Source organism: Xenopus tropicalis, chromosome 5 (assembly GCF_000004195.4).
Source record: "Xenopus tropicalis strain Nigerian chromosome 5, UCB_Xtro_10.0, whole genome shotgun sequence".
Taxonomy (NCBI): Eukaryota; Metazoa; Chordata; class Amphibia; order Anura; family Pipidae; genus Xenopus; species Xenopus tropicalis.
Window position 1 is genome coordinate 27559983 of NC_030681.2, and position 20579 is coordinate 27580561.

The following is a 20579-nucleotide window of genomic DNA, read 5'->3' on the forward strand; positions in this document are numbered from 1 at the left end:
GCACCCCGCAATGAGATTTTATGTGCATCACGGGCCACCCGCCAAACCCCTATGCGGGCCCCGTGTAGAGGAAGTAGACCTGGGCTCCCCGCGGCCATGGGTCTGCTTCCTCTATAGTTACACCACTGGTGAGGGCACTGATTACAAGCGGGTTAATCATAGGTAAGGGTAGTGAGGGTAGTGGTTAGCCCCCTGTAGGGAGTAGACCTGGGCCCCCCGCGGCCGTGAGTCTGCTTCCTCTATAGTTACACCACTGGTGTGGGGCACTGATTACAAGCGGGTTAATCATAGGTAAGGGTAGTGAGGGTAGTTTGGGGTGGGTGAGGCAGTGATTAGGAAGGAGGAAAATCACAGGTTAGGGACAAAAGTTAGGGGTGGGGGTAAGGCAGCTTTCATTTACCTTTCTTATACCATCCTTTAGACGTTACAGTCAGGGATCCCGTGTGGTGCTGGCATCAATGGTAGAACCAGGTGACACTAACAGGAGATGGTTTACGGTTGGTATAGCAGGTGGATTGGTTGTTTAGGGGTGCAGCTTGTTATAGATGGTACGATGTTATGGGCCTCAGGTTGTTACAGGCAGTAACTAATGATGTTGTCCCACATTATAATCGAGGTGATGCCTTACTCCTGCCATTTCCAGCTGGGATCTACATAGGAGAAATATCTCCAGTTGGTTTCCTGGTTGGAACTTTGAGGGGAGAATGCGACCTGGTATTCATCGAAGTCGTCTGATGATGGCTATGAACAAGTTTAAAAAAAAGTATTTAACCTTTTATACAGCACTGTATCATTTTATTTCGTCTACTGCTGTTTTTAACGTAGATTATGACACCTGATTAATTATGCCCGTTAGCCTACTGAAATATTGAGCATATATACTGGCAAATGTTTAAAATCTTTCTAGAGAAAGCAGCCTGTCGGCTTCACAGAAAAGAAATTCTGTTTTTCTGTTATAGGGATATGGGAATCAAACGAATGAATAATGCGGTCACTTAGGGATTGCTAATTGCAAGGAAGAAGGGCTAAGCCACTTGTCTGGTGTTATTATGGAGCTGACCTACCCTCTATCTCAATAACAGCAGAAGTCCTAAGCCACTGGGACAACCTCTTTTTATTAACACTCCCATCACTCTGGTAAATACGAGCAGCAGCAAATTATCGGGCTGTCTCCCTAACGGGGTCCTAAGTCACTAAGGGAGGCCCAACTTGATGGCCAATTTTGGTTCAAAATGTACAATGGATGTTCCACCTGGCCATCACTTGAATAGTGGAAGAGTAATTGTTACAACCTTGTTTTCATATATTTCATATTTCTATAGCAAGAGAAGACCTCAAGAGTGAAAAATGAGTAGTAGTGCCCCTGCAGGGTATTACTAGCTTATCACATTGATTGGTTCAGTGCATGAATTTACCATTCCTGGCTGGAAAGGGGGCTTCAACCTTCGGTGTTCCAGATCTTCCCAGTTGATTGTGCTGTAGAAAGCATGCTCCCTGATGTTTCCATGCAGTCCCAGCCGCTGAGTCTCATCAAACCTCAAAAGCTAAAGAGAAAGATAGTTCTTTATTTGAATACTGCAGATATTATACTGGCTCCCCCCCCTGCATTATTGAATATGGAGCAGAACACTTTTCCCCAAGTTTGCGCCACATTTTCTCTTATTTCAGCCAACACCCAAACCCATCACTGTTGTCTCCCACTCACAAGAATAAGAAAATGAAGAACTAAACTCCTTCCTAAAAATACTGTGGCTCGGCATACAGGTATCCCTGTAGGGGCTCAGGCAGGTGCATAGGCTGTACAGACTTTTTCTTAGAGATTTCTGTACTGCGTATGCGCCCAGCTGAAACCAGTGCAGATGTTAACTGGAAAATTTGAAAAAGATGGTGAATTGTTTAAAGAGGAGGGCCAACATGTAGCAAAAGGATAGAACAAATTTGAACCCTAAAGAGATTTTCTCTTACTTTGTTCTTTAAAAGGTTTGCCACCAGGGACACCTTTCTTCCCTTCTTCTTCCAGTTTTCTATGTACCTCTTCCCCAATATCACTCAGATACCTTATCAAATGTTAATGTTTCATTTGCTGCTAATTGTTATCAATTACTCTTACTGTTAGTTCAGGGTTAATAACCAATAAAAATAAAGTTATAACAAAGGTTACATTAAAGTAATATAAAATATATAAGTGCAGACATTTTCAGTTAAATATGGGACACAAATGGGACCTCTGATACTTGCAAGGTACTTTTGTGTACCAAAGCTATACATATAATATTAATTACCCTTTAATTTCCTTAAGAATTCCTCTGTATAGCTACTGATATTTACCTTTGGCAGGAGGTCCAGCATTTCCTCGCTCAGATATTGTGGGTATCTAGGTTGGTACATGTTAATTGTCAAAATTTGATTTAAATAGCTGCCTAATGGTGAAAAAGGCAATTCGCCTGTGGCCATTGCATACATCGTAGCCCCAAATGACCACCAATCCACTCCTGCATTATAAACCGTCCATAGAAGCTTTGAGGAAAAAACAAAAACAACAATTATTGAAAGTTAAATACAAGGGTACATTGCCAGTTTTCGCCATATGATTGCTGTAAACTGCTTCTCATTACTGTCAATAGGCATCAAACTGCTTATGGTATAGCGAGGCAATTCTTTCCCTAAACCTGGGATGTCTTTTTGCTCTAACATATTGGAAGACTTTAGATGTGACAGCAAGATACTGGTCCCTTCATCCTGTGTCAGAAAGACTTCTGGTAGACATACAGATTAGGCTAGAAGGCATTGATTTTGATGAGTAACAAGTGTTAGGATACCAGAAGAACTCCCTTAACTCATCATTTGCGTTAGCTCTCAATGCAATTACCAAACTGTTTTACCCAATAAGTTTAAACAGCCCAAGATTGCAACATTCTAAATAACCCAATATTGCATTGTGCCAGTACTTGTTAGATACTGTATATGCTACTAGGTACATATTGTAAACATTAAAAACAAATTATGTCACCTCTGGTGCCCGATATCCAGGGGTTCCTGCTATGCCGCGGACCTTCTTCTCGCCAATCATGCCCACTTGAGCAAGGCCAAAGTCGCCGATCTTAATATGGCCATCTTTATCCACCAATATATTGTCCGGCTTCAGATCTCTGTAGGTGAAACAATAGGAACAATTTGCATTCATAGAAAAGTACATAGAGTTTTGGAAAGGGAGTTAATAGTTTTCAAAGTTAAAGGATGTACAGGTCTACTTAAGAGGGTCTCTATAATCACATATTCTTAAGGTCACAGTGTTGGTGGTGGAAGGGAATCTATTATGTATTGTTGGGTTCCACAAGGGGTGCACCTACAATCCCGACAAGGGGGACACAGGAGATCATTTGTGGGGACTCTTTTCAGCTTTGGAAAGAAAATAGAAATATTGTGCTGCACTTCTTTGGCTCTTTTGGAACCTTGCAATGAGCAAAAAAATTAACCACAAAAGGTGCTAATCCAAAAGATTACAACAGCTCTTGGTTAAGGATCCCACAAGATGCTCTGTGCCTCGGCAAGAATGATAATAGTGACCGGTTTAAAAACACATTAAAGGTATAACACAATATGCTGAGATTTTACTGACCGATGAATGATTCCCTTGGCATGCAGGAACTGGAGGGCAACCACCATCTCTGCTGTGTAGAACCTTTTCAAAAACAGAAAATAATCATCATTCCTGTATCACGCACATTTCTCATATCTCTCCATTAGTGTGTTGAGCACAAGGGAAAACACTTTTTTCACTTATTAAAAGGGGCAGTACACCCCCATGTTTAACATGAGTGCATTAAATAGTGCTTGTACTGAACATACGTTTTGGCTATTGTCTAAATAATAAAAAATCCTGTGGTTCGTATTATTTATTGAGCTGAACAGGGCAAATATGTTTGGTCCTCGCAAAGTAGAAGTAATAGTATCAACACCCTTTTTTACCATAATATATTTTGGTTACCCTATCTGGGCCCAAAAATTCCTTTCCCAGCTAGTGATGGTAGAACATGGGTCACCCTGAACTAATTTTTCCAAATGGAACCTTGTAAAATGAAGGAGGAAGGGGGTGGGTGTTGTGCAACTATATCCCTCTGCTAAAGTAATAAGAAGCCAGAGGCTCTTGAACATATAACAAAAGAATTATTGTGAAACAGTGCCGTTATACTCATAAATCAACAGTAACTATGTAACTATAATGTCAGATATAACCTTGCACTACTATGGAGACATTAGGTAGGTTTAAGATACACTTTTAGGTATTCAGGGAGTATATATTATGCCAAAATCCCATCAGCACTGTTGTCCCTTCACTTTAAACCAGTTAAGCCTAAGGGTAAGGGCACATGGGGCAGATTGTCAGCCTGTGGATAAGTGCAGGCTGACAATCTGCCCTATGCATACAAAAAAATTTTCTAGTTGTGCCTGCACCTGGACGCATTGAATCCGCCTGGGTGCAGCTACACGCAACCGATATCTACTAACAAACACAAGACTTGGTGTTTATTGGTGAATATCAGCTGCGTGTGCCTGCACCCGGGCAGATTCAATGCTTCCGGGTGTAGGCACAACTAGAAGCATAGGGGCGGATTGTTAGCCTGTACATATCAGCAGGCTGACAGTCTGCCCCATGTGCCCTTACCCTTAGGCTTAACTGGTTTAAAGTGAAGGGACAACAGTGCTGAAGGGATTTTGGCATAGTATATACTCCCTACCATCACTAGCATGGTTTTAAGTGAAGGGACAACATTTACCCTGGAATTATTATTTCTGCCCAATAATACTCACATGATTCTTGACTCTGGCAGATTTCCTTTGCGTAGAATCATTTCCCCTATAGATTTTCCACTGCAATATTCCTGGACAAGGAAGGCTTCCAGCTGGTAAGGAAAGATTAGATGAAAGTGAAACATGGGACACTACCACCCAGAAATACAGCTGGTAATAAGATGGGATTCAAGGTACTAATGATAAAACCATCCCAAATAACTTGGGATCTCTGCAGTGACCTCCTACCCAGCCCTTCCTGCTGAACTGCACTACACACAACTCCAAATAAGATGCAGAGTAGCGCACTGGGTCTGGTGGCTGCCATCTATTGCTGATCACTGATGATCACTGAATGGCGGCAGCTCTCTGCCTTGCTCCATGCAGCTGGGCAAAGGATGCCAAGCAGCCAACCCTGCTGTGCTACTCTGCATTTTAGTAACAGGGCAAATAGAGCAGTATTAGGGTAACGTGTGGTACCTTTCAGGAAGTGGGTGGGAGACCTCAGCAGGGGACTAAAGTTATGTAAATAGGTTTTGCTAAATATATTTCAATGATAAATAATATCCCAGTAATAAACACCATGAAGGTACCACTTCTCTATACTAATGTCAATTTATTGACACTGACAAAGTCATTTTTTGGGGAGTATTAAATGACAGTAAGGTCAGGGGATGCAAAGAACTAAATCTCAGACACACATACAAAAGCAACAGACATATACACATACAGTATGGTTACCTCTGATTGAAAAACTGCATAAGAATGGCATAAAAATGCACATTCTCTGCTGATCCTCAATATACAGGCCTCTTTAGCGATGGTAAGAAAGTTGTTCTCCTCTGACTGCTTCTTCAAGACCTTTATTGCCACTAGTTGTTTGTTTGGTCTAAAAGAAGCCAACATCACCTAATAAAAACAAGAGAAGACATTCAATATCGCAGCGTCTCCTGTAGAGATAAAATAATTCCATACAGAATGACTTGGGATATACTTCACTCACCCGGCCAAAGCCCCCTTGTCCCAGCTCTGCGTGGAACTTGTAGTTTTCGATGTTCCGGGGAACAGGTCTTCTGGTGTCCACACGGGATCTCTTCTGTATACTTACGCCTTGTTAGAGAAAAACATTCCATAAGTAGCTCATATCAGAGATAGACTGTACATACTAGCATATGACTTATTATAGGAAAAGGGGAATGGGGAAAGAAGAAATTCTCTAATCCAATAAATTTCCTCCAAAACTAGTGATTTCTTGGGGGTATAAAATACGAAATGTAAGATGAAGAAGAAAAAGGTAACCCCCTTCATTAGAAAACACTTTTAACAATAGCTTCCCACTGTTTGATTCAGCTCAAAATACCAATCAGGAGTTCATTAATTGATTCAATAAAGTGATTTGTGCTAAATAAATAAGAAAAGTGCAATTATTCAAAAATGCTAGCTCTTTCAATACTGTCACCTTTTTCTAAAAAAAAACAATTCAATGCAACAAAGTGCATGTGTGACTGAACAAATTAGATAAAAAATGTACAGGTTTTTTAAGGTGCCAATTTTTTTATAATCTCACTTAAAAAGACCTTTAGAAATCATTCTTTCAATTTGCTATTCCTTCAAAACCATTAATTAGAAGAGTGCTAGTGCCACAGATTCAAATATCCCTATGTATATGTAGTTTTCTTGTTAAAAATTCAATCATGAACAAAATACTATAGAATCAATGAACTAACAAAGTATTAGCCACATTATTGATTTTGTATGATTACTATTGATTTTTATATTGATTATTATTGATAATTCACCTTATCAGGTATTATAGAGAGAAAAGGAAGATTCAAGAAGTGTGGAGATATCCCCAATTGTATGTAACTATCTCAGTTATTGCTGACTAATTTAAGGGTTACCACAAAGCAAAGATAAGGCAGATACCAAGTGGCTGCGGTCTCAAAGTTTACCTTGCCTAATACTTATTAGAGGACTAAATTATCCTATAAAACCGCAAACCTCAAGGATCAGGGAGGGAAAACAGTGTTAAGATAAATGTTAAGGAGAAAGAGTTTAAAAATCCCAATTAGAAAACAAGGTAAGCCGAAGCTGCACCTTTTCTTTTAGTTAAACTACCCAGCAGCCACCCACACACCCTCAAGTATCAATTTGGCATTCCTGTAGTAAAAAATGTTCATACATTAAAATCAAAACACCATCAAATGTTAAAAAAGCAGTGGGATTTTAGCAGCACAAGGTATGTAGGGAAATGGGCAGTTATGCTTGCTGTTAATTATTAGCAAAAAGGGTGAAGGGACATATAGGGAATATTAAGGTATATTCCCTGCCACGCGTCATAAAAATACAGACAAGTTAATTGGCTCCTAGTACCACTTACAATAAAGTAATAGGGACTTGGCAAAGGTGCTTTTAATGGCACCAAGCAATTTCCCATTAAGTTATAATGTACTATTTGTGCCCATTAAATACATACAAAAAGTGCAGTGCATTTTCCTTACCTTCTAAGGGGTCTTCTGGGCTCCTTGATCTTTTATTCTTCTCTGCCTTTTGCTGTGTGTTATTTCCTTTACTGATTTGTGGTGTCATTTTTTTATTCTCTTCATCAATGTTGGTCTTATGATCGTTGGTCTTCTCTGCTTGGCTTTCATTTTCTTTCTGTTCTTCTTCAAATTTTCTGATTTTAAATCTTCCATCTTTACTGGTCTTCTTCTCTGCTTGGCTTTCCTTTTCCAACTGTCCTTCAACTCTTCTCTTCTTAATTCTCCTGTTCTCACTTGTCTTTTTTTCATTCTCTGTCTCTTTCTCCTCACTCCTTCTTTTAATGCTCTGATTCTGATGTTTTTGTTCATTTTTGCAGCTTTTTTGATGGTTTGATGGTTCTCTTGGTTCTCTCCCCTGACTCCTTACCTTGCTCCAATCCTTGATGGGCTTCTCATCTATAAAGCTTTTTGCTAAAATCTCTCCAGATGGACTCAAACTCCTTTTCTTACTCAAATCCATGATGTTATCTCCTCCTACACTAGTTTTTATAAATTTTATCCGCGCTCTATCGCAATTTCTATACTTTTTTCTCTCACTGATGTAAAACGCTGCCTCTCCTACTCCCTATCCAAACGGCAGTTGGTCTGAACCCAGCTAGTGGCAGTTGAGCTGGGTTTGCCATGGAGACACATGCATGAGCAATAAGCTGAAGACATTAGTATGACACCACAACCCTTTCGCGAAGAAAGAAACTCTTAAAGAAAACTTTCTAAGAGCAAAAATCTCAAGTGGCTCAACATTAAATAATATAAAAAGACCAATAATAATATGAGCCAGCAGATCTGTAATTGATCCAAAAATGTCTATCAACATTTATTAAATCTGCTAAGGATAATAATCGGTCAAAATGTAAACTGGGTGGTGCTATTGGTTGGTTGTATGAGTTGTCTTCATTCATCTACTTAAATGTTTCGCTCTACTGTGTTTAACATTATGGCACCATAATTACATTATGAATGATATGAAATGAAAGAGCTTCCAATGCATTTGTTATTTGTAGAACGCAAGTTGATGAAAATAATACTAGAAATGGAATATGAATAGGAATGGAAGGAAAAGGGGTGTGACTAGTGATGAAAAATGTTGCTCATCACTAGGTGTGACCATAATATATCACAATATATCATACGCTTGCATTTGTCTAACAACCCAGTTTTTTAGGAGCAACCTTTATTTATACCTCCTAATGGAGGTGCAGCAGGGGTGTGTGGTCTAGATGAAATAGAGCATGGTTTGGATTAGGTTGAATGGGGCATGGACTTGCCAGAATAGTGATGTGGCCAAAAATCCCTCTAGTACACTTAAGGTCCCCATACACGGGCAGATTGTAGGGACAGAAACGAGGGGCCTGGCCGAGCGATATATCTGGCCTGAAATTGGCCAGATATTGATTGGGCAGGTTAGAAAATTCAGTAAAATCTGTATATGTGGGTGCAAACCATGGGCCAGATGGGCCAGTGGGGAAATTTAAGTTGCTGCCATTCAGACACTATTAAAACCAGGGTCCCTAAACTTTGCACAGTGGTTTTTACTATATAACTGTGGTCCATGGTCAGAGAAAGTGGGCAGAGCCCATTCAGTGACTTCATGTTTTTCAACCCAACAAAAAGTTTGTTCTCAAACTTCCCTTTCTAGTTGTAACTGCAATGTGATTTTATTGTAGCAGTTGTGATGAGTGAATCTGTACCATTTCGCATTTTGCTAAACTATGGCAACATTATCAAAACAGTGTAACTTATTTTGACGCGCGTGACATTTCTTGACGTGCCGACCCCTTTTCCTGCAGCGACAGCGTCGTTTTTTGACGCAACAGCACCCTGCTTTGATGTGACCACAAATATTCGCAGAGGTTTAACGAAACAATTTGCCAATGCAGAAATGCAGATATTTGCTGCAAATCCATGCCTGCTGAAAAAAATCACTTATCACTGTGTAGCACACTACATGTTTGTGGCTATGCCCTTTATCACCTGTAAGGGAATGGTTAATAAAGGGCACAGCCCCAAACATGTAGTGTGGTATCTACAAATACTGCTTTGAACTGTCCCATTAATTTTTCCCTTCGCCTGCACACACTCCCTGTGCTGTTCTGCCCTCCTTGCCCCCTTCCTCCTTGCTCCTAGCACCCTACCCATCTGCCATATTATATGTATGAAATCCATTTCCCCTCTCAATGTGCCTCTCTTCCTCGCTCATTACCCCACAATCCATTCATGCCCCTTTCAGTTTTTTTTAATTATATTGCATTAATAGCTTTCCAGCAGGAATTCTAATAAAGAATGGAATTGGCCAAATAACATTTGCATATATTTTGCACTGATTTGCTGCCTGTATCCTAAATGGAGGCAAAAAAATGTGGCTGCAGTTTGCTGTACATTTTGTGAATGTAAATTTGTATTTATTTTGCACTATATATATATATATATATATATATATATATATATATATATATGTATATAAATATATACACAATGATGAACAGCAGAACATTTATAGAATAAAGATGGGGCAATACAGTAATATATGCAAATAAATACAAAGAAGAATTACATTAAAAAATAAAGTGCTAATTGTTAAAGAGACAAGAAGAATGAGCTCCCTGTCTGAAGAACTTACACTCTACCTGCATTCAGATTTGTTCCTATTTTGGCCTACTATGTAAAGAGTAAAATATAAGGTACAAAAGAAAAACTTAACACCCATTTTTTTATTTTCTGCCCCTCTATAAGTATATGAGCCCTCATAGAGAGATGCATAATGATGCATTTTCTCCCGGCAATCCAGTGTAACAGCCATGCTCTGAGTTGTATCGGCTGCAATTGGGCCCAATTCATCAAAACAGTATGTCACTTCTTTTCCCAATATTATTATTTTTTCCCGACATCTGTAGTCTTTTAACATATTGTTCTATAGCCACTCAGCTCTATACATCGTATTAGGTTAGTGTATCCTGTTAGAAAGAACGAAGCGTCAGCAATGAGATAAATATGGAACATGAGTGTTAATAATACATAGCCACTTCTCAAAACAATAGTGTCAGATCAAAGCAGATAAATCACTTATGGAGTCCATGCTATGATTCCCTGTTAAATATTTAGCACTAAACTCAGGTCAGTTATTTTCCTTTACGGTTAAGACAATGATGTCAGCTTCAGACGCTTATTGGATATTATGGAAAATGTAATGGTACTAACAGATTTGGAGGTCCCTTCATGCTACTTTCAAAATTATTGAGTTCTCAAATAGTGATAAGCGAATCTGTCCCGTTTCGCTTCGCCGAAAAATTTGCAAACCGGCAAAAATGTCGCACGTCAAAAAAAAATTGTCGCCCGCAGCTATTGTTTTGTCGCCTGTGGCTATTATTTTGTCGCCCGCGGCTATTATTTTGTTGCGCGGCTATTATTTTGTCACGCTGCAATTTTTTTGGCGCCCGCGACAATTTTTTGGACACACTGCAAATTTTTCCATCCGTTTTGCGAAACAATCCGCCAATGGCGAAATGTGGAAATTCGCTGCGAATCCATGCCTGGTGAAACATTTCGCCCATCACTATTCTCAAACAATCACCCTCGTTCATGTTATGGATACAGTACGTCTCTTTATGTTGGGACTCACTCTCATGAATATTTTAGATACTTTAGAACTTTAATTTTGACAAATATCTTATGCCAATTACTTTTAATTTGGAATATATGTCCAATAGAAGTTATTGCTAAACATAATCCAGATGGTAACAGACAGTCCAGCCCGTCCCCCATAGCCAACATGTACAATAATACAGTGAAAGAGATATAAGGATCACATAGTTGCAGGTAGAATTAGGGCATAGCCTTCAGGAAATTACTGAGCATAAGCAATCTGATTAAAATCCTAGGGCTACAGGATGCTCTCAATTTACTGGCATAGTGCTCATTTTTCCTTTGCTAAAATGTGTCCAGAATATTTTCACTTTACAGATGGTCTTGAAAATTCCAGTGTTCAGGTTTGCACACAAACTAGGAGTTCCTGCTTGGCATTGCCTGATAAAGTGTGTTCCATTCTGCAAGTGTGGCCATCTATCACTTTTCTTAAGAAAATGAAAATGAGAGCTTTAGTCACTTCTGCAAAGGTAATAACAGGCTAAGTTTTTGCTTATGGAAATTATAAAAGCTTTGCTTGGATCTATGTAATTCTTTTTAGGCTATAAAGAGGAATTATTATTCATGTTCATGTTGCATACCCTTAAATTAGCTTTTAGTATAGTTTGGGCAGCATAACTGTAATAAACTGCATGTGTTTAGAATCAGGATAAATAGTAGGGGCCTCAATAGAAAAATAACCAATAAAGGATAAGAATATCAACACAACCAATCTAATTTTTTGTTGTCAGGGTCAGCGACTCTATATCCTCACAGCATTTTCAGCTCCAGGCCGGAAAGAGACCAACTAAGTTTCTTAAAAGAGGCCCATCTATAACATACCACAAGTTAATTAAAATATGAACTCCCCATTAGGTAAACCTGTCATGTTCTCCTAGACCTTCTGTACAAGGGCAGTCTACCCTGTCCCTGTTCAACATACAGTAAATGCAATGAATAGGCCCTGTGCTAAACACACTTTTTGCCTAACTAAGTTTCTACAAACTAAACTGGGTAAAATCTGAAAATGAAATAAATGTCCCATTCTATGTCCTATCCCTACAAGCAAGGTCAAACCAAATCAGCAGTCTTCTGTACAGTATAATGTTAAGTCCTTTAAATTAAATAATCATTGCCTTTCCCTAGTTACAGCCACTTCTGAACGCAGCCACCATGTTTTTTTTACCCACAATTAGGGTTGCCGGTGAAGGCACTCCAGGTATTAGGGACAGGTCTGAGAAGTTGGCCGGCTGATGACGATGTCAGTAGGTGGAGCAATTACATCAATAGGCAGAGCAATGGCATTTGTAAGCAAGCAGTAAAGGAAATAGGCTTGAAACTGATGGATTTCCATCAATTAGCAGAGAAGTGGCTAAGTATTGAGGTGAAATAGGGATAAAATTGTCAGGGACTGGGGGAAGAACAAGAGGTATTACAAATTTAATGGCAACTACATTGGGGGTAAATTTGTAATACAGGCCCTAACCTTGGTAGGGGTTTTGAAATACTGTCTGGGTGGCAACCCTACCTACCATGCAGTTTGCCCAGAATGCCAGTGTTGTTGCAGTCACTAGGGGGCGTTGCACCTGACCCAACTGCATGAACTGGATGCAATTGTGCTGAAAATTTTCAGTGTGGTAGAATTCTAGATGTTTGTGGTAGAATTTCCAGCATTCGTTGCAAAAGTGATGTGTACGTCTGATTCTTATGCTTCCTCTGCACTGTGCCTATTGACATAGCGTGCTGTTGGAACCTTGGCGCTATTGCTTGGTTTGGAGGTGGCGGTATCTCCAGGGTTAATAACCACAGCAGCACTCGATTAGGAACAGGAGGCAGTAAGAAGACAGAGGTGACCATCGCAGCGATACAGAAATGCAAGGAGGACACATTGATGCAAGTACCTGGAATGAATGAGGTTTTACACGCAACTGATGGAATTTTATGGACCCACATCTGAGCTGGCAGTTGTAAATTACACCTAAAATGTTTTAAATAACTTTGCATTGACAACAATACCGAACGTTGACTAAAAATCTGTGCTTGTTTAATGTGCTGCTGCATTGTTAATCAGCTTGCAGTAGTGAAACTTCTCAAAACCTCAGCCATAAAAGTCACCCTCAGCATCTCCTACTTTATACATGGTTTCTTACTTAGACTCGTACATGCTGCTCTGAGATTAGACATGAGTCAGCCAACACAAAACAGTTCTTTTCAGTCATATTCGCTGTAGGGCAAGTCACAGTCGATTAAAATCAAGGAGAGAATATTGTTTAAAAGTGGCACATTTGCCATATCTCACAGCCAAAATATAATAGGTGCTGCCAAAAGCTATTGCACCATGAGGCTACAATTTTATTGCTATTGTTGCTTGTTATTACTTAGGTTTCTATTCAGGGCTTCTCCTATTTATCTTCCAATCTCATATTCAAACCACTGTATGGCTTATAAGGTAAATAAGACCCTAGCAACCAGATACCTGCTGAAATACCAAACTGGAAAGCTGCTGAACAAAAAGCTTAATAACTGAAAACCACAAAAAATAAACAAAATGAAGACTGATATCAAATTGTCTCAGACTATAAATGTCTACATCATACTAAAAGTTTATTTAAAGGTGAACTACCCCTTTTTAACTGGTAAACAGGCACTACTCTGCCTGCAAAAAATGGTCCTTTTATGGCTTTTTAAAGATACGCTGATTAAAAACTAAAAAGATTGGGGTCCAGCTGACATGATATAATGAACATAAAATAATGTCTGAGAGAATAAGATGGGTATTATTATTACAATTCTTCATTTAAATGGCATGGACATGTTGCCTAACGCATTACAGAGATTGTTCATCATTCATATCCGTCTTTGCCCCAACGGAGCAATCTAAGGTTCCCATCACATTAGCACAACACACACACACACTAGGGACAGTTTGATCTGCAACTAATGTGGCAAATGATATTTAAAGTAGATAAATGAAAGGTTAATTGGGGTTTTAGTGTTATCTATACTTTGATAGGGAAGGGAATATGGGCTATAGAAGTATTTCTAGATGGTAAATGTGCCAAATCAATGTCTGGAGCAGTCATCAAACAATATATATGAGAGGTATGGACTCAGGGAGGTTTTATTCAGGCTCCAGAGAAGGGCAACAACATTAATGTGGGAAAGTTCAGAGATGCCTATCAAATTTACATTGAAATAACACTGCAGAAATGGTAACATGTACTTCTGCATAGTAGCAAACTAGGAACTAATACGGGATAAGGTCATAGGGATTGCCAACCCTATGGGTCCCTATGTAATACACAAAATATGATTTCCTTATAAACTGCTTGGTGATGACATCAGTTACAAACAGTGCTAAGTAATACAATTTCATGAAAATTGAACATGAACATTGTCACATGACTTAATAAAACTTGTGTATTATAATGTACACCCAGTTGTAAAATATGAGGATATGAGTCACTTCAGCGTTCAATGACCTGTATAAAAGCCCTTGGTCCTCAGCCTTGTGACATTATATGGTCATAGAACTCCTTGGGGACTTATCCTTATATCTTTACAACAGGGGGTACATTATTCATATTATGTATAAAAAGGTTTTAGATGAAAAAAAACAAGCTTATTGGGTGATTTATTAATATAAATTAATCAAAGGTATAAATTTATGTATATGGCTAGGCAACAGCAAAAACTTAGTTTTAATGTTATGTTAAAAACCACACTTCCCCAAAGGATGTCCTTAAGTGCTACAAGAACTTGTCAGCTTAAAAGGGGCTTTGAGATCTAATGGCCACTGAAGTGAACAAGAACCTTTCAATATCCAGGCTTCGTTTGATGTAGTGTAATGGCTTAGGATTCCCAGATCAACAAATCTCTAGTATTTCTGTATGAGCTCCATTAAAAGTAAAACAGTGCTGCATATAAATACATTTTTAATGCTTAGATAAGTAAAGTATTAAAACCTAAATGTAAAACCAAAATACAATCCCCTTGTTTTCCTAGAATTTCTGTAGCCTCTGCCTCACACTATCCTTCAGGGGGAGGAAGACTGGACATTAGTATGTTAGATTACCCCTCACTAATCCAAATTACAGAGAGACCCCTTATCTTTAAAACCAAAGGTGCAGAGCATTCTGGATAACAGATCCCATACCTGTACAATAATAAGGCAGATGTCTTATATTTAACAGAATGTAAGTACAGGTATAGGACCTGTTATCCAGAATGCTCGGGACCAAGGGTATTCCAGATAAGGGGTCTTTCTGTAATTTGGATTTTCATACATTAAGTCTACTAAAAAATCAATAAAACATTAATTAAACCCAATGGGATTATTTTGCATCCTGTAAGGATTAATTATATCTTAGTTGGGATCAAATACAAAGCACTGTTTTATTTTTATAGAGAAAAGGGAAATCAATTTTAAAAATCTAAATTATTTGTTTAAAATGGAGTCTATAGGAGACAGGCTTTCCGTAATTCGGAGCTTTCTGGATTTTGGGATAATGGATCCCATACCTGTATCATATATAGCCAAATGCTAGCTTATAAATATCAGCCCTAATGATTGTGCAAGCCCCCCCATGCACCTGCCGACAGCCCTTTATAGAACTGGGATAAAATAAAAATGTAGTGGTGAAAGGTCACCAAGGATTTATGTATCAGTTTTTATGTAAAAAGCTAATTTAATCAACATGAATTGAATGTTGTTTTTTTATGCTTTGTGATGTATGTATCTAGCACAAGCTCCGACGAGTAAGGTGACCTCCTTTTCAACACAGAAAATTAGGACACCCGTAAGGGTTGTGCATATGTGAGGCCCCCGCCATTTTATTACTCAATTCACTGTAACAGTCACATAGAACTTCCAACTGTTGATTCTATATGTAAAAACGAAGCTTTGTATTTGTACGCATTTAATTTAGGTATATTTAGTGCCTAAAGGAAAACTTTATTTTGTAAAGGAAATAATACATAAAAATGACCTAAATGAACTAATAAAAGAGCATGTAAGGGTCTATTAACATATAAATAGATTTTTGTGCATAAATTTCATTTTTGAATCTTTTTATTAGTTTATTTTGTGCTTTATACTACATTTTTAATTGGGTTTTTCTAATTTTTTTTCAGCTAAAAGTTTGGGGGTGAAAAAACCGGACGAGTAGCAACCATATCCACATCAGAGGAAATATACTGGGAATAAATAAATGATACAACAAACATTTTGGGAAACATTCTGAGTTGAAAATAATGTGATGGTAATAAATAGTCCTTTGGGAGTATGTATACAATTGGTTACAGGCTAAGATAATTGCCTTTCCTATATTATTGTACTATAGCAATTGTTTTAAATGTCTTCTAATGTAGGTACAGGTATAGGATCCATTATCCAGAATGCTCGGGACCAAGGGTATTCCGGATAAGGGGTCTTTCTGTAATTTGGATCTCCATACCTTAAGTCTACTAAAAAAATCAATAAAACATTAATTAAACCCAATAGGATTGTTCTGCATCTAATAAGGATTATTTATATCTTAGTTGGGATCAATTACAAGGTACTGTTTTATTTCTACATAGAAAAAGGAAATCAGTTTTAAAATTTTGAATTATTTGATTAAAATGGAGTCTATGGGAGACAGGCTTTCCGTAATTCGGAGCTTTCTGGATAACGGGTTTCCGGATAAGGGGTCCGATACCTGTACTAAATGTTCCTAGAGACATCCGCTAACTCCTGGTCATGTGCCATGACTGGGGTTGCCACCTCTGCCAGCTTCTTCTGCTAAGCCGGGAGCGGGCGGTGATGTCACAGGGGCAGTGAAGGGGCGCAACCATTGCGTCATGGGACACGGAAGACGAGGGGCACTGGGCGAGGCCTGCCCAGTCTTCATTATTTGGAAAACTAGAGGTAGGAGGTTTTGACCTGAACAGCCCTTCCGAAAACCGGGCTGTCTGCGTCAATACCGGACAGGTTGCAACCCCAGCCATGATATAGTTAAAAGATTCTGGAACATTATAGCATTATGTAAAAAAAAGCAATCACCACCAAATAAAGTGATGGCCATTATCTGACCATAAATCAGTCCTTAAGCTGGCCATACACGTGGCGATCCGACGATGTTTCGTACGACCATCGGTCGCACGAAACATCGTCAGATCCGCCACACACCATTCAGGGCTGAATCGGCAGGTAAGGAGGTAGAAACAATAGGATTTCTACCTCCTTCTGCCGATTCAGCTCTGAAGGGAGAATTTTGGTCAGGCGCCTTCTATGGCGCCCGATCAAAATTTTCTAACCTGGCCGATCGACGAGCCGACCGATTTCAGCAGCTTCCTGCGACATCGGTCGGCTCGCTGACATACCATACACGCACCGATTATCGTACGAAACGAGGTTTCGTACGATAATATCGGTGCGTGTATGGCCACCTTTATGCTAAAACAGTTACAACATAGGGTGAAGGGGAGGGTGTTGTTTATACTGAACTTAGTAAGTTAAATTAATGAATAGTATGTAAGTGTGAAAGCAAAATAAGGTTCTCTTACTGCTTTATCATAAACTAACTTAGATATATGCATTTTTTAATTAAAAGAATAATCAGGATGTATTTTCAGCATAAGTTCTATTTATTTTGCTTGTGCCTTGTTCTAAAAAAGAACAGATTTACATACATTGTTCTATATTTTATATTTCTTTCAAGCGCTTTAGACATTTTTGGCTTGCTTAAAAAGCACAGTTGCTATCTGCCAGATTATTTCAAGATAATATAGTGCAGATCAGAAGAAAAGCGAGTGATTTATGGAGTGACAGAGTGCATTCTCTTTGGATTTTAAATAGGTCAATAAAAGCAGCAAGCTGGATGGGGAGATGATTGATAAGTCTAACGAGTCAGGGAAGGGAAGATCCAAATGATCCTCTATATATTTATTTTTAGATTAGTCAAACTGTATAAAAGGCATGTTGAATAGTTGAATATATATTTGTAACATCACATAACTGTTTAAAATTGAAGATATTATCAAGATTTACCTATATTTTACCATAGATAATAAACAGAAGCCAAATAACAGTAGTTTTTTTTTTTTTACATCTCCCCCCCCCCCCCTGTCTCACCTCCAGTGGTCACTGTGCTATGGAATTTGAAGGAGTAGTCACTAACTACAATCTGGAATTCTGCTACATCGTGACAGTAGCACCTATCCACAATGGATTCTAGTGGTGAAGTCTCTCCTATTGATCAGCTGACTCAGCAATTGTCTACCATGACCAAAACAAGGTAGCTACTAGCAAATTCATGCCCGACTGCGGGAATGATTCCTGCCTTTATGTCATTTTCTGCAACCTCATCTACAGCAGCAACACCTTCATCTGCATCTCCTGGTTCAGTATCTGAAGGTATTGCGGATGTAGATGAAGTGGCGAAAGATGACTTAGCAGCAGGTGAACAGTAAGTATTCGGACACTGTCCTATAATTCCTTTAAAATCTAAAACTCCTCAAATTTTTTTGCAAACTGCGCTAAAGACCAGGTCTCCTATTTACTAGTTTAGGGCCCCCCATGGGGGGGCAGCCCCACAGTTTGGTTACCACTACCTTAAACTTAATTCATTTATAATCAATATGATTTTGCTGGAACAATACCACAAAGATTTGATTTCTAGTAATTGATGCTTTTGTTGCTATTGATAATATCAGAATGACTTACTAAAGCAAGAACTGTGTTTAACTGGACACAAACCTGCATCTAGAAGCAGCTAGAGACACAGATGGATTATTTATAAATACAAAACTAACCGGTTGGAGAGAAGCCAGTGTAACTTTATGAACATCAGTGATACTGTTCACATCGCACTTCCAGTTCCCTTCCAGCTGAGGGTCCATTCTGAAATAAATAAAAGAAGCAAATATTCAATTATTTCTCTTTAGGCAAAGGATGTTGGATAATAAATCTATACCTGAGCATCATACACTTATTTACAGCCTCGAAAGAACCACTGTGATATAGACAGCAGCTGATATATTAAACTAATGGTTCCAGGGAACCTCAACACATTGGTTTTATTATTATGTGCACATCAGTATATCTTGTTAGTAAATAAGTACAAATAAAAAGTCAAAAATTAAACTGAACTAAAAAAAAATCCTTTAAACTGTTGATTCAAAGGGGAATCATCACTATTTAAAAATGTACTACAATTTACTATTTTAATATAGTATAATATGATTATATATTATTATATTAAATATATAACATGATTAATTTGGGGGTTTTTTTTCTTACAGTAGTTTATGTTATTGACAATCTATTTTAGAGTTCCTTAAAACCAACACGCTCATTCTAGCTGCTCTGATTGGTGATTCCAGCAGGAATCAGAAACTAGCAACACATTACTGACAAAAAGCAGGGTTGAGAGGTTTTCAGTAGGAAAAAATGTTGGGATGAGGAAGCACACACTAAAACAACTGCTATTTCTCAAAAACTATAAGGAAAAAGTACAGTTAGTGTATTTGAATAGTGATAATTAAAAGGGCAAATTGCTAATATTTTTTTAATTTCCAGGATTTTGCAAATTTTTGGGCAATTCAAAATGGAACAGTTTAGCTCATCACTACTAAGAACTACTACTTACTTGTTTTACTATTTGGAGCGAAAAGCATGTGGAAGGCAGTGTGCAAAGGGGACATGATTCTCCATTTTTTGCACTTTGTTCACTGACTTCCTTGTTTCTTGGTTCCCCACAACCGCTGCACTTTGTTTTGGAGCACAGAGGCCTCAGTCCCCCCGGCCAATCAATCATTTAGATTTGCAAGTTAGGGAGTAGTGGTGGACACAAGCTGGAAATGGGGCCTTGTACTTCCCTCCTGCCCTATGGTACGTGGTGAGGACTAAGGCTGTATTTATATATAAGCGCCGAGGGCCTGTGCCTGGGGCAGCAGCCTAAGGGGGGGAAGCCCTTGGGTGCCCATATAATCTGGGGGGGGAGGGGGGTGACATCACTCTGGGAGAAGTGATGTAATATGCATGCTTCCAGAGCCTAGGGGTGCATTTATTGTAGCCTAGGGTGGCACTGCACCTAAATACAGCATTGCGGAGGGCAGGGTTGGTCTGCACCTGCTGACTCTGCACCCTATACTAGATAAAGAAAACATAATGAAATGTTAATAACCATGTCCTGCATCAATTACTTATCTTTTTCTTTGTTATATTCTCATAAGCATTTATTTGCAGATCAAACATGTCCTTAGAACACCAGGTTGTGCTATACCCAGTGTAATATACATTTCTTTGGTCTTTTAAACAGTAGTTCTGTCTGTAGCCTCTATAACAGCGGTTCTCAACCTCCCTAATGCCGTGACCCTTTAATACAGTTCCTCATGTTGTGGTGACCCCCAACCATAAAATTATTCCTAAGACCATCGGAAATATGTGTTTTCCGATGGTCTTAGGCGACCCGTGTAAAAGGGTTGTTCGACCCCCAAAGGGGTCCCGACCCACAGGTTGAGAACCGCTGCTCTATAAAGCAAAGGGCTTATTTACAAACGCTGCAAGTTCTAGGGCTTTATAATTGTGTTTTCTGAATAATGCACAAGCTAATGGAAGGATGCCCATGTGATGCCCACATCTTG

At 38.8% G+C, this 20579-nt stretch overlaps 1 protein-coding gene across 1 annotated transcript; it reads right to left on the bottom strand.

Moving 5' to 3' along the window:
• Positions 1-624: 624 nt before the first annotated feature.
• Positions 625-5907, bottom strand: LOC101735148 (protein kinase C delta type-like). The gene is made up of 8 exons (XM_031902266.1): positions 5795-5907; positions 5533-5700; positions 4813-4904; positions 3620-3682; positions 3011-3149; positions 2329-2517; positions 1416-1544; positions 625-741 (listed from the first exon to the last, which is right to left on the bottom strand). The coding sequence occupies exons 2-8, from the start codon at positions 5695-5697 to the stop codon at positions 625-627; spliced, it is 894 nt and encodes a 297-aa protein (XP_031758126.1). The 5' UTR covers positions 5698-5700; positions 5795-5907.
• Positions 5908-20579: the final 14672 nt, after the last annotated feature.

What these genes read in the sequence shown, in the direction of transcription:
- LOC101735148 (XM_031902266.1), bottom strand. Translation starts at nt 5,697, where the DNA reads ATGTTGGCTTCTTTTAGACCAAACAAACAACTAGTGGCAATAAAGGTC. An exon ending in GCCAAGGGAATCATTCATCG is followed by an intron (nt 3,150 to 3,619) that starts GTCAGTAAAATC and finishes TTTCACCTACAG; the next exon opens with AGATCTGAAGCCGGACAATA. An exon ending in TGCTGGACCTCCTGCCAAAG is followed by an intron (nt 1,545 to 2,328) that starts GTAAATATCAGT and finishes CTTTCTCTTTAG; the next exon opens with CTTTTGAGGTTTGATGAGAC.